The following is a 12,368-nucleotide window of genomic DNA, read 5'->3' on the forward strand; positions in this document are numbered from 1 at the left end:
GTAGCGCAACGAATATGTCTAGAAAATTCATTAAAATAACCATGCGTGCAATCTTCGCAGATCTACATTTAATTAAAATTTTCAAATAAGGAGAATGCATGGCTGAAGATGTGCTCTCGGTGCCAGTATCGCTTTTTCGAGGCATGGTTACAAGATCTAAGAGGCCTCGTTACAAATCCATGGATAGCGCATATACCATCCTTACATGTGTATAATCAGATCTGGAGGCGTCCGAAAACGAGCAGCACAAAAGAATGGAGGAGAATACTACTAGGGCGCTTATTAAAGTGCGGCTGCCGGCGCTCTTCGTTCTCTATCCTCGTTCTCTACTTTACTCGGTCACCGCCCCACCTGCGAAGCCAAAGTCGTCTACGCTGCATCACGTCCACTGCAATGTCAATATCAGTACTTGTCTCTGCATTCCCTCCTTTCCCGACTTTGAGCATCTCTGCCCCCGCAGACACCTGCTTCGCGGATCTCTATGACCTCCTCACCGAACGCTACCAACACCTGCCTCGCAAAGATTTGTCCGAGCTCGACCTCCTCTTTACCCCACACTCTGGTCCAATCCCTTCGCCTGAAACATCGGTTGCGTCGTTGCTCGATGATGTTGACAGTGGCCTGGTGACGCTTCGTCTGATCCCCCGGCTTCGCGGCGGAAAGGGTGGTTTCGGCTCTCAGCTGCGTGCTGCTGGTGGGCGCATGAGCAGCCAGAAGACGAGCAATAACGATTCATGTCGTGATCTGAGCGGCCGAAGACTAAGCACTATCAAGGAAGCCAAAAAGTGCGTGCAGCTGCCTCTTAGCACTGCGCTTTGTAACTAACTCTGGTCCAATAGACTCGCGGAGTACATCGAGAGTGAACCTCTTCGCAAGCAAGCGGAGAAGGAGGCAAAGCGAGCGAAGCTGGAGGCTTTGGAACGCAAACTAGGCATGGACGCTAAAAGCTCCTCCGGATCCTCCGAGCCACTGGCGGGCAAGAAGCATCGGTTAGATGACGGCGAATTCCTTATTGAACACCAGGAGATTGTGGATAATGTGAAATCAGCGGTTGCCGCGGGTACGTTGACCCATGTTTCGTATGCAGTACCGTGTTGACAGGCCCGCAGGTCTTCTAAAGAAGAAAAAGAAGGCTAAGACGGCCCCTTCTCCTCCTGCAGCTGAATCTACTGCTCAGGCGGTGGCGGTGGCGGTGTCTTCTGCAACTACATCAGCTGCTGCCACAGCTTCGACTGTTGCCGACAAGGTGCTTAATGCTCCAGAAAGTGCTGCCGTTGCAGTCGCAGTCTCCGCTGCAACTGGCATTGCTGCTGCCTGACCGTTTACCCTTGCTGCTGAAGCTGGACAGTTCGCTTGCGCTTTACGATGTGTTTCTAGCTGTATGAACTCTTTGACCTTATAAACAATACGAGTGACGATGTTTCACTTTATAACTACAGCATAACATAATCAAGACTTCTGCGGCGTGTACATCCCGGGACGATAAGCCGTTCTGAAGAGCTACTCAGCACTTCAGACCGGTCTTCGCGGCTCCCAGGTATGCTTTTGGCCTCTCCCGCGTCTCTGATGCTTTTGCGCGTTGGCCAAGCTGTCAGGCGGCGGCCTAGATACACATCGCAGATGCGATTCGAACTGTACGTTACTTAGTAAACATTGCTTCGCGCCGTCGTATCACTGAGATCTACGCATTCGTCCGTGTCTTTAGTTGTGCCTATCTTTCGACAGTAGTGACCGCGCTCGGCGCTGGAGCAACTCCGGCGTATGTTACGCACCATGGCAAGATTCTGGTTCATGCAAGACATGTTGATGTTGAGGATGGCCGTGGCTTTGGGGTCTGAGAGTTAAGAACGCTGGTACCGGCGCGAGTAGTCCCGTCACCCTCGGCAAAGAACAGACCGAAGTCACTCCTTGTTTGCATTTGCCGAATGTGTGCAGCAAAAGCGGAAGGCCTATCGTCGCCGTGTGTAGTATGCGTATTTTTTGTGATGATGCACGGATCTGTATTCGCAGACTCTTTGCGTCGCAGCTGCCTTCAATGTTTTGCGGTCGCCGGTGGAGTGTGGGTTGTGAACAACCTGCGTCCACGCTTTGCCTGCATCATGCAGCACAGGCTACGTACCGCTGGTTCTCTATCGCCAAGTGAATACTCCACGTAAAGTTGGTCCTGTAAGGGTTAAGCAGTGTACATTAGGATATGGCGACGATATACATGATCTACATGAAATCGTCTGCGTTGCTTCCGAAATCATCTAGTGCCTCTTCGTAGATGTTGGTGTCCAACCTGAGATGTCTCAGTAAACCGATTCAACGATAAGAGAGGAACAGGGCACACGCACTTGCTCGTAACCTTGGCTCCTCCAAGCGCAGGCTTAGTGGTAGCTTTAGGCTTCTTCTTGCCGGACGCCGCCTCCCTCTGTTCCTTCTGCTTCTCATTTGCAAGGGTCGTTAGACCACTAGCAGCCTTTCGAACCTCGACGTCTCGCAAGGGCTGCGCAAGTTCACGGACGAAGTGTTCGACGAAGGTAGGGTATAAAGGCTTCGCCTGATGCCTCTTGATAATAAACTCGATAATCTTGTTTGAGAGATCGATGAAATCCTCCTTCGTCCGTGGTTGCGCGGATATCAGGGAGTCAAGCTCCTTATTAGAGGTGCCTGAGTAACGATTGAGTATTGTCTTTTCACAATACGCGAAGGGGGGAAATGCACCTCCCAGCGCGGCGGCACCCATGAGGTCGGCTGCGTTACTCAAGTCGGCCTGGAGCTCGCGTTCGCGGTCTCGCCGCAACTTCTCTCGTGGGTCCAGTACAGCATCCTCATCATACTCATCATCATCATCTGCTGCAGCCTTAGCTGCAGCCTTCTCCGCGAGCTTCGCCTTCAGTGTTCCCTTCTTCTTTGGGGGAGCCGCCGTAGCCGGCGCGGGCTTCTTCTCTTCGTCTTCGCTAGACTCTGCCTCCCAGTCACTCTAGCAAGAATACTGTATGTGCATGATGAATTAAATGTCTAGAGTTATGATTACGCACGACAGGGGCGTCGCCGTCCTCGTCCTCGCCCTTCCATTTGCTCTTCACTGGTACAGGCTTCTTGGCTGCAGGTGCAGAAGGCGCAGCGGCAGGTTCGCTGTCGGAGTTCTCTAAATCCCTGAGTCTGTAAGCTCTGTGGTATTGGAGGCCAATATTTGCTGAATATACCCCAGTCAGACATTCCGAAAGGTGGGCAATGGACGCGACGATGTGTGGACGATGAAAGAAATGCAAAGTCAGACGCCAGATAAATTGGCTGGATCGGTTCAGGATATTAGATTAAGCAGATCAAAAGCTTTTGATCTCCGCAGCGCGAACCGGATGCCACGGGTCGAGGACTCTGAGTCAAGGCCTCAAGGCCTCAAGTATTACCTCCATGACTGCCGTGAGGTATATTCACCTTTGCAGTTCTTAAATCACTTTAACATCTATAAATTTCCCTAGGAATGAACTGCTAAAGCTTGCGTTGCCTCTCGTTCGCGCGCACGGATTCACTCGTGATGCGCTGTCGCGTTCCGTACTCGCACTACCAAACCCTCACACAGAGCCGCTGCGGGACACCGCTGTCTCTGCATTATTCGGTGAAGGGGACGACGCAAGGCGCACTCTCATAAACGCATGGCTTGATGAAGGCCGCACTCAGATGAGAGCGTCGGCGACCGTCTCTGATAACGCGATGAAAGAGGTCTTGCGAACGCGACTGCGCTATAACGAACCAGTTATATCACTTCTCCCGGAGGTGTGTGGTCAACTTTTAAACAAAACTGATGTGTCTGAAGCACTTGAACAAAGGCTTTCGCTGTCCTTGCTTCGCCTCCGGGTCACATTCTTGACCCACGCCCAGCCTTGAAGCACACTACCTCAATTGCTGACGACGCTTGCGCTGTAACAGGCGACAAGGCAGTCGGAGTATGTGTCAAGTTATCTCAATTAATTCTGCGCTCTGACGTCTCGTAGACTGAGTGGTATGCTCGCAGAGCATCGCTCGCTGCGGTGTACGCCGCTGCAGGTAACCCTTCTTATGTGTCAAGTGAGCTCTGCGGGCAGTAACAAGATGTTTCCCTCCAGAACTGCATCAAATCCAGTCTCCGCATACGGTGGACGCCTTTCTAGATGACCTCCTCGCAAGGTCCTCTCAGCTAAAAGGAGCGGTTGACGATACCGTACAGTTCGCGAGTTACATTGCGTCGAGCTGGAAAGGCATTCTCAAAAGTCGAGGGATCTTCATCTAGATAGGACCGCTCAATCAACTGCGTGCATAATCTCTTCTCTCAGCGGCACTCCGCCTGAGCGGAACTGTGACGGGCCAGGGACAGATTTCTTGAGACCGATCATATCGACCCTCAAGCTTCCATCAGATATCACCCGAAGTACATCGCTTTCTTGGCCGGAAATTCACATTGTGACAGCTTCTTGCCCTGTACTTAGGTTAAAGTTCGTGGTAGAATGAGCGGGTGCCTCGCCAGCTTATCACCGATATGTTCATGACCCGTTGCATGGTAATGCGCATGGCGTATGCTTTGCGCTATTACCGGCAAGTTAGTATCCTAGAGATTGCAGCCGTGCGTGATGTCTCTTATCTGGTTGTGCATGCTCCAGTCCCTTTATCAGCTCTCACTGTTAATTTCCATCTCTAACTTCTTTTAACCCTAGGCAGGCTGACAGCCGTGGGGGTGATGAACAGTCAGCTCTCTTGTGCATTATCCTGACTGATGCGCCCAACCTGTGCGCTGTTGCAACGAGCATGCTAAGCTTGCTCGTTTAGATTTGTCTTCGGTACGGTCCCCACCACCAAGGTCGTGGTACTTGAGAGTCTAGTTCTGGGGCGACCGCCGAGCTCCGTGGTCAGCCGGTAGCTATATACATAGCTGAACCGTATCGAAACCTGCGGAGTAGCTAGCGGCTCGTACCGATTCACCCATATCTACCGCAATGATTTACGCTATGTACACGCCCGGGAAGCTTTGTGGTCCTGGCATGTTGTATCGAAGCACAGGTAATCCACCACTGACAAGCCTATTTGTCTTTGTACTATACCCTGATTGAACATGGCTCTAGGCTGTATCATAGGACGCCGGGCGAATTCCAGAAGGCTATGAAGTGGTTATTAGGGTCCATCGGTACGGACGTCGTTCCTATTCATTATAGGGCAATCATCTAGGCGTGAACTGATCTCCTGTCCATTTCAACAGGCTCCGACAGGATCGGTACCAATTTCTCATCCATAACTGGTGCTGAAGATCGTCCTGCGTGTCTGAACTCGTTCTCCGTTGGTGCTGCGCGCATATGTAATGCATGTGCAACAAGACCTTTCTTCTTCCAGATGATCCTATACCTCCCCCACCAGTCACGAAACACATGATTTGATACCACGCATAACGATGGAAGCAGCTCGGCAATTCCGGAGTCCGAGTTAGATCCTGCGTCGGCACGCTACGAGAGCGCCTCTATCCGCGAAGCAAGAGCACTCTGTCTTTGAATCCCGCCATGCACGCTGCAGTGGCTGTTGGCGGCGATGTGCTCTTATCAAGAGAATTCCGCGCGCGCATGAATATCACTACTCGAGATGCGCCTCGCAGTTACGTGGTATAAAATACGCGTAAGCGGGCGAAAGTCCTGGGAGTTCACCGTCGAGTGTATCCCGACCAGTTGCAGACAGCAGTCAATAAGTGCCGGCTACTGTTCACAATGGTCTCTGCTGCTGTCATCGCTCTCGTTCAGGGAAGGCAAGTTGGGCACCGGATATAATCCTTTGGATACCGGCTCAACTGTCTCTAGCACTACCCAGTCAAATGTCAACATGGCCATGCTCGGTAGGGGCAACCCACCGCAACTGTCTTTATACGGGATCTGATAGTTATGCAGCGTTTATACTCTACGAGCATGCTGTAACCTTCCTCGATGAGATTCAGCTTATTTGGCAGCATCGATTCAATATCCTCACGCTGCTATTCGCTATTAATCGTTACAGCGCCCTCGCCTACGGTTTGCTGCTGGGGATCTCCAACTATCTTGCCAGCTCAAGAGTGGGTCACATCTTCTCCCGCACTCGCAGTCAGGATTAATCTGACATTTTACATGCTGACAGAGGTATATTTGTCCTATACTTCCTGTAGTCGACATCCGCTGATACAATCCAGCTGCGAGATCACACCAAGAATAACACAGACCATAATGGCCCTGTTGGTTCTGATCTTTGGCAGTACGCCTTTCGCTGAACACGCCGCATTCGTTTTTTATTGATCAATGAACAGTATGCTCGGCTGCGCGAATCTACTTTCTATACGCCGGTCGCAGTAAGGTGCTCCCCTTATTTATCTTAGCCTTGAACATTGTGCCTGTTGTTATGAATGTAGTAAGTGGGTCTATATCCATCCTAATGCATTACACTGAGGTTGCATGACCATAGTATCAATACGCCGCAGAAAGTTTTCTTCCACCTTCTCTATATATAACAGGGTGTCAGGCCGTTCAGCCCTTATCCAGACAAATACAGACAGGGTAAGTCTCTACGAATTACCTTGCCTACGCCTGTGCTTACCATTTCCTGCTATAGAAGTATGTTCTCGGGCTCAAAATCCACATATCCAGTCTGACGTGCCTTTCCAGTGGTATCCGTGGCACGTGCATGCACAATCCTATCTGACTCCATCGTCATCACGGTAACAGTGACCAAGACGTGGACAACACTGAGGGATGCTGCCGCGTCGCGCAACAAGGTCCCGCTCACTACTGTTTTCATTCGGGATGGTGAGCACTGATTATCAATGCGAAACTTCTCCAAACTCAGCATCCAACGATCTATACACAGGTAGTATCTACTTTGCGTGTGTACTCAAGTTCCTACGCTACTCATCTTGCTTTGCTAGGTACTCACATGTCTTGACAGGGCTGTTCTGGCATTGAACATCTGCGCCTAATTTTCTCTTTCGTAATCGTACGCATTTAGTAGCTTGCTATCACGTTCGAGCAGCTGATTCGCGCTTTCGCAACACCAGGAGCAGCCATTCACGATATTCTTCATATGCGCGTAAGTTGATGAGTACTCGCGACCTAATCCGGAACTGACTCCATTTAGCTTGACGTCCGTCCTTGTCTCGCGCTTCATTCTGAACATGCGGCGAGCTACAGCCTGTAACGTTGTTGTAGGGCCCAGCGATCTCTCTGATTTCGATATTTCTGTCGGCAAAACTGAAGATGTGGAGAGCCATGGTAGAAGTAACACCTCTGCATCCAATGCGATGCCCGTTTAAGTGAACCAATCCTCGCTGGGTACCGTATTTGTTTCTGCGACGATCGCTATGCTGGATGTATTCTGAAGTAGACACTGTGTACATGCGTTGAATAAGAAGTTCTTCGGGCCCATGCACACGAGAATTTGAAATAACTGGGCCGTGGCACAGAGGGTCAAACGCACTTTTATCGACTCATTTATCCTTTAAATAATCAACGACCCCCTTAACAGATAAGTCTTGACTACTCTCTATTGTCCTGCGCGCAAGTTGATCTGTACGTAAGGTGTAAGCACTACTGCCGCAGAGCTAGCGGCTTATCAAAACATACCGCTGTCAGTACCGCTTCGAGCAATGGCAAAATAATTAGGTGCCCATCCGCTCAGTGTCAGCGGAACACCTTCAGTACAGCCCACGTCAAGGCTCCATCCCAGAGCTTCCGCCACAGACTGCGGGAGGTAGAGCGTTTCGTTGTCAAGGACGACAGTGAATTCTTTAGGAGAGCTTAATAACTACCCTGACGAGATAAGCCGTCTGTTCACAGAGCGAAAGCACGTAGCCCGTTTACGCAAGACTTGTAGTATCAGCGTCTCAGAGTAGCATCTGGCCCGGGCCCTCGAGCTAAGAAGCAAGGCTGTGTTTACCAAAAAATAAGCGCGCAAAACTCAGTGAGCGGGTGTACGGGGTCCGCACTCAAACTGAGCTTCTGAGGCCACGGCTACCCTTTCCTCTTGCATAGACGTCCCACCAGAATGAACGACATACGAGTCGCGAGGGCGGAAATTAATGCGTGGCAGCGCTTCCTTCGGAAAGTGGCCATCATTTTTCGCTTCGTTGACTGAGCGAAACCTTGCCCTGGAGCATTTAATGTCTTGGTTTCATGACAATCGAATGAGCAGCTCGCTGACAACGCCGGGGCTACAATGCGCGTCGTAAGGCCAGTCTATCCGATTTATTATTATCTCAGTTGCGCTTGACAATTGGGAAGATCATTTGGAAGAGCCATCCTAGCCCGAGGATATGCACGGGCCTCGGGGTGCTGGTAGATTTGGGATGCCCAAAGGAACACTGGCTTCAGTCTCGTTCTCTTAAGATGTTTCTGTGTTCGACTCAAGGACGCATCATGAGTCAGGCTGATGTGGTACAGATAACTTCCGCCAGCGTGCATGGTGGACATGTAGAATTGGTTGTAGTCAGTCGACGATATGGTTTGGCAGTTTGGCCTTACGTTCGGTAACGTCTTGCCGGACGTCGCGTCGCTACATGCTTTTGTTTTTATGGCCACGAGGGCCCTTGGATACTTCCTGAGCATTTGTATCGCTCATAAGGAAATATTTCCTGCCTCTTTGATGGTCTGTCCTGCACGTGTATTGAGTATGCCGCCGGGAGAGGCACGACTTTAGTGCGCGGCAGGTCATCGAATGCAAATTATGTCTTAGGGCACATTCCAAAGAACTGGGTAAAACAACTTCGCGGGTTTCTTTTCGGCCTCATGGTGATAAAATCGAGGCGTATCGGGCTTATCGACGGCGGGGAAACGCCGTCACGTGGCGGGGCCGAGCACGCTAAATGGGCGCGTTGTTTGGCCTTGTGTTTGGCCCCAGTTCAGGTTTCCGAGACCAACATCTTCTCTCTCCGTCGTCTTCTCCAATTCTCTCCAGCCCCTATACTGCACCCTTTCCAGACTTGACAGTGAGAGCACAATCAATCACGATGTTCAAAAGCATCTTGCCGTCGAGGAAGCTCTCGGATACGGACTTCCTCATGGTGACTGCGCAGGCGGACAGTCACAAGGAAAACTATCCTGCGTCACCGATGAACACTACAAGGGCAAAACTCAAGAAATCAAAAGACAAAGACTCCCCAGTGGCGATGGACCTGGTACAGACGGAGGAGGCGTTCGACCAGCTCCTGGTACGCACGACAACGTGTCGTAGCTGAGGCGTGCTAAACCTTGTGTAGAATGAGCTACAAGTTCCCGAGGTTTTGCGACCAAAGCTCGCGAGGATAGAATCAGGAGTCAAGGCAGCTATGCTTAAGTCGTCGCAGACCATCTCCAAGGGCAGCCCACCACTGCAGCCCCCGCAGGCACCTCACACCCTCCGTAAATCGCAAAGCGCGCAATCCATCTCCACCATGACCACACCGCTCCTACCGGAGCACGCACAGCCCACTTCTCCCAAGAGCACGACTCGGGGCAAGTCCGTTGACGTACCACGCACTCCCAAGCCGGAACAACAGAAGACAGCGAAAGAGAAGGGCAAGAAGGATAAAGGCAGGGAGACTGCGGTGTCTCCACGGCGGTACTGCAACCTGCTCCAGTCTGCGTCGAGTCTGCAGCTGGACATTGAGGTGGTTAAGAAGTTACGACTCATGTTGCGTAATGAGTCCGCCAGGTACGCACGCAATCCCGATCTGTCGAATTCGTCCTTGCTCGCCGCTAACGACGACGACGCCGCAGCTGGACAGAAGAGTTTGTCTGGACGGGTGGCTATAACGCCTTGCTTCTCCGCCTGCAAGAGATTCTTGACGTCGAATGGCGAGAAGAGCAGCACGATGATCAGATCCTACACGAACTGCTGCGGTGCGTCAAGGCCCTCTCAACATCCGCCATCGGCTGTGTCGCCCTCCGTAGCTGCTGCCCCACACCCTTCCAACCACTCATCACCTTACTCTACTCAGATAAGCGGCCAGGCGAAGTCGGCACAAAACAACTCATCGTTGGGCTCCTGCTGATCCTCTTCGACCTGTACCCGCCATCGTCGCTCCCATCGACAGGCGGCGTTCCAACGAACACGAATGGCACCACACGCACCCATGGCCGCTCGCTCTCCGTGCCTTGGGAGGTCATGCCCGGCCCCAGCTCGCTCGTAACGCTGCCCGCGCCACATGCGACGACGTTCTCGCTCGTGCGCTCCCTGCTGCTCACGCCCGCTCCACCGCCCGCTGAGGACCCGCGCGTGCCGATCTCGCCTCATCCATTCATCGAGGAGTTGCATACGCCGCGCATATACAAGACTTACCTCCAGGAGCTGAACGACATCTGCCGCGACTACTTCTGGGTGTTCTGCCACCCGAACAATACCATCTGGAACCTCGACGAGACGGACGAGGACAAGGTCGAGAAGCCCCGCGCGCCTGGCGGGATGACTGGTGGTGTCGAGTTTGAGGCGATGTCTTATATGGTGGGTTGTCAGCTCCTTCGTGCACAAACAGAGGGACTGATTGCTGGGAAGACGCTACACTTCAAGTTCGTCAATGCGGTCGCGGCATCTGCAGAGCAGGTGAACGTCCCGCGCGAACATGAGCTCTCTGCGTACCGCCTGCACTGTGATCTGTTTCTGTCTGGCATTGACCGCGTCATCCTCGTGAGTACCGGGCACCTTCGTCTCGAACACCCACTGATGATTCCGTAGGTTGCGCGCAAGGCGTCCACAACGTACTACCCGACGCTGCACCTGGAGATTGCACGGTACATCGCTGCGGCAACGCGCTCAGGATACGAGATTCCGTATAGCGTTTTCCGCATCGTCGGCCTGCCGCCACAGGCGATGTGCAAGCCCGCGAGTCGGGCCCAGACTGCGCGCGAGGGCAGTGCGCGGCGGCTGCCGCTCCCGCACAGGCGCAGCCAGAGCGTGGCGTCGTCGCCTCAGCTTCCCGTACCACGCAGGGTGACACCGATGTTCAACTCGTAGACGATGCGACACTGGTGGCGTGCGGCGGACGAACAGTGACGAAGATTGACGACTGGGTAACGAAGTGTTCACGAAGGTGAGACGAAAGGGAGACGAAGGAATTTGATGATGAGCGGACTGCTACGTACGCTGCGCTCTGCGTTTGCTGTATTGGATAGATCTGTACTCTCTGTGCTCTCCCTTATACTGTGCACTTATATGCTGTTCATATACAATCACTGTTATGCTTGAGCGCGGATTTGGTATGCGCTCAATTTAATGGTCGGTGAGTGCTGTTGGCGCGAGCGAAAGAGTCATCCGCTTGCGCTGTTAATTCTGCGCCCCTAATTTCCCCACTCCCTGTACAGTGACTACGAGGATCGGACTGCTGTAACTCGTACGGTCATGGTCGACCCCGCGGGCGACGGGCACCCAGATCTCAACCGAAGCATCGGCACGCTCGAGGACGCGGGCGTCGCCGACCCCCTCCTGCGCGTGCACGACACTCTGAACTTGCGCACGGCGGACATGTTCATCTTCTCTGAGGTCATTTAAGGGCATACGGTGAGCAGTCCGCCTGCGCTATGTGAGACTTCGCTGCTGAAGTAATGGCTTACAGGCTGCGCCGTGTTACGCTATCGGCGAGAGGGTCGCCGACCTCATTAAGGCCAATGCTGTAGTCGTACGACCGAAACGGCTGGTCAGGCCTGTCAGGCCTCATGATTCATTAGTGCAGAGAATATTGGCAGATTCTCGAATGCGGAGTATCTTGAGACTTGTGTGACATGGTCACCTAGACAAAAACCAATGCTCAATGATCAGATTCCCGAATGACCGAAATCGCGCCCGCGTGATTTTCAATATCTCTCAGATACTGTCACCTCAGTCTCATAGGACCCCTGACATTGGGCGGAGAGGCCTGATCCTGATTTTCGCCTGACCCGACCTTTTTATCCGCACAAAAATTTGGCCCTCTGGCTCAAAAAAGTACGGATTTTCCTCCGGCCCCGGCCTGACGGCCGGGTTTGGATGCGGATTAGGCACCATGCCTCTACATCTCCAATAACTCGCACCGTTTTGCGTCCATAGGCACACCTGTAGTGCAAGTAACATCTCTATGAACAATAAACTAAGTTCCTGCCTCGCCTTTGCCACCGTCTTCCACTGCCGCCGCCGCCGCCGCTCTCTTCTCCTCTCACTTCCGGGAAGTGTCGAGGGCCTTCACCGCAGCTTTGATGGCCCTGGGAAGGTAGATGGTAGCGTTTAGCTCACGGAACACTTTATATGCGATGTTGAATTCACCAGGAAGGGTGCACAACAAATGATCGGATGGGGCGTGAAGCAACAAAAGCGTCTGCAAAGACATAACGTGCTGATGAACGGCACGAACTGATTGGGCCCGAGGGCTTGTTCATACACCTGCACAACCATATTTGACC

General features: G+C 52.5%; 5 protein-coding genes across 5 annotated transcripts; 4 read left to right on the forward strand and 1 right to left on the reverse strand.

The window, feature by feature from the left end:
- Positions 1 to 353: 353 nt before the first annotated feature.
- On the forward strand, positions 354 to 1,423 carry PHACADRAFT_252831 (uncharacterized protein). Its single transcript, XM_007393730.1, has 3 exons — positions 354 to 785; positions 840 to 1,060; positions 1,110 to 1,423. The coding sequence occupies exons 1-3, from the start codon at positions 394 to 396 to the stop codon at positions 1,316 to 1,318; spliced, it is 822 nt and encodes a 273-aa protein (XP_007393792.1). The 5' UTR covers positions 354 to 393; the 3' UTR covers positions 1,319 to 1,423.
- Positions 1,424 to 2,170: 747 nt separating this feature from the next.
- On the reverse strand, positions 2,171 to 3,228 carry PHACADRAFT_252833 (uncharacterized protein). Its single transcript, XM_007393731.1, has 5 exons — positions 3,192 to 3,228; positions 3,024 to 3,133; positions 2,707 to 2,965; positions 2,337 to 2,652; positions 2,171 to 2,281 (listed from the first exon to the last, which is right to left on the reverse strand). Exons 1-5 carry the CDS (start codon positions 3,202 to 3,204, stop codon positions 2,215 to 2,217), a joined length of 765 nt encoding a protein of 254 aa, XP_007393793.1. The 5' UTR covers positions 3,205 to 3,228; the 3' UTR covers positions 2,171 to 2,214.
- Positions 3,229 to 3,474: 246 nt separating this feature from the next.
- On the forward strand, positions 3,475 to 4,255 carry PHACADRAFT_89589 (uncharacterized protein; the record flags this gene model as incomplete). Its single annotated transcript, XM_007393732.1, has 4 exons — positions 3,475 to 3,762; positions 3,816 to 3,932; positions 3,981 to 4,032; positions 4,092 to 4,255. Coding segments are annotated over 4 exons (621 nt in total), but the record flags the coding sequence as incomplete, so codon positions are not given.
- A 1,334-nt stretch (positions 4,256 to 5,589) lies between these two features.
- Positions 5,590 to 6,323, forward strand: PHACADRAFT_193600 (uncharacterized protein; the record flags this gene model as incomplete). The annotated part of the gene is made up of 5 exons (XM_007393733.1): positions 5,590 to 5,836; positions 5,889 to 6,008; positions 6,079 to 6,113; positions 6,164 to 6,225; positions 6,278 to 6,323. 5 exons carry the CDS (start codon positions 5,590 to 5,592, stop codon positions 6,321 to 6,323), a joined length of 510 nt encoding a protein of 169 aa, XP_007393795.1.
- A 2,524-nt stretch (positions 6,324 to 8,847) lies between these two features.
- PHACADRAFT_117477 (uncharacterized protein) lies at positions 8,848 to 11,199 on the forward strand. Its single transcript, XM_007393734.1, has 5 exons — positions 8,848 to 9,169; positions 9,218 to 9,651; positions 9,717 to 10,440; positions 10,492 to 10,623; positions 10,672 to 11,199. Exons 1-5 carry the CDS (start codon positions 8,969 to 8,971, stop codon positions 10,948 to 10,950), a joined length of 1,770 nt encoding a protein of 589 aa, XP_007393796.1. The 5' UTR covers positions 8,848 to 8,968; the 3' UTR covers positions 10,951 to 11,199.
- The last annotated feature ends 1,169 nt before the right edge of the window (positions 11,200 to 12,368 follow it).

The sequence above is a fragment of the Phanerochaete carnosa genome, assembly GCF_000300595.1.
Source record: "Phanerochaete carnosa HHB-10118-sp unplaced genomic scaffold PHACAscaffold_3, whole genome shotgun sequence".
NCBI classification, from domain to species: domain Eukaryota; kingdom Fungi; phylum Basidiomycota; class Agaricomycetes; order Polyporales; family Phanerochaetaceae; genus Phanerochaete; species Phanerochaete carnosa.

What these genes read in the sequence shown, in the direction of transcription:
- PHACADRAFT_252831 (XM_007393730.1), top strand. Translation starts at nt 394, where the DNA reads ATGTCAATATCAGTACTTGTCTCTGCATTCCCTCCTTTCCCGACTTTG. An exon ending in ACTATCAAGGAAGCCAAAAA is followed by an intron (nt 786 to 839) that starts GTGCGTGCAGCT and finishes CTGGTCCAATAG; the next exon opens with ACTCGCGGAGTACATCGAGA. An exon ending in GAAATCAGCGGTTGCCGCGG is followed by an intron (nt 1,061 to 1,109) that starts GTACGTTGACCC and finishes ACAGGCCCGCAG; the next exon opens with GTCTTCTAAAGAAGAAAAAG.
- PHACADRAFT_117477 (XM_007393734.1), top strand. Translation starts at nt 8,969, where the DNA reads ATGTTCAAAAGCATCTTGCCGTCGAGGAAGCTCTCGGATACGGACTTC. An exon ending in AGGCGTTCGACCAGCTCCTG is followed by an intron (nt 9,170 to 9,217) that starts GTACGCACGACA and finishes AACCTTGTGTAG; the next exon opens with AATGAGCTACAAGTTCCCGA. An exon ending in GCATTGACCGCGTCATCCTC is followed by an intron (nt 10,624 to 10,671) that starts GTGAGTACCGGG and finishes ATGATTCCGTAG; the next exon opens with GTTGCGCGCAAGGCGTCCAC.
- PHACADRAFT_252833 (XM_007393731.1), bottom strand. An exon ending in AGGACGGCGACGCCCCTGTC is followed by an intron (nt 2,966 to 3,023) that starts GTGCGTAATCAT and finishes TATTCTTGCTAG; the next exon opens with AGTGACTGGGAGGCAGAGTC. An exon ending in GGAGCCAAGGTTACGAGCAA is followed by an intron (nt 2,282 to 2,336) that starts GTGCGTGTGCCC and finishes GAGACATCTCAG; the next exon opens with GTTGGACACCAACATCTACG.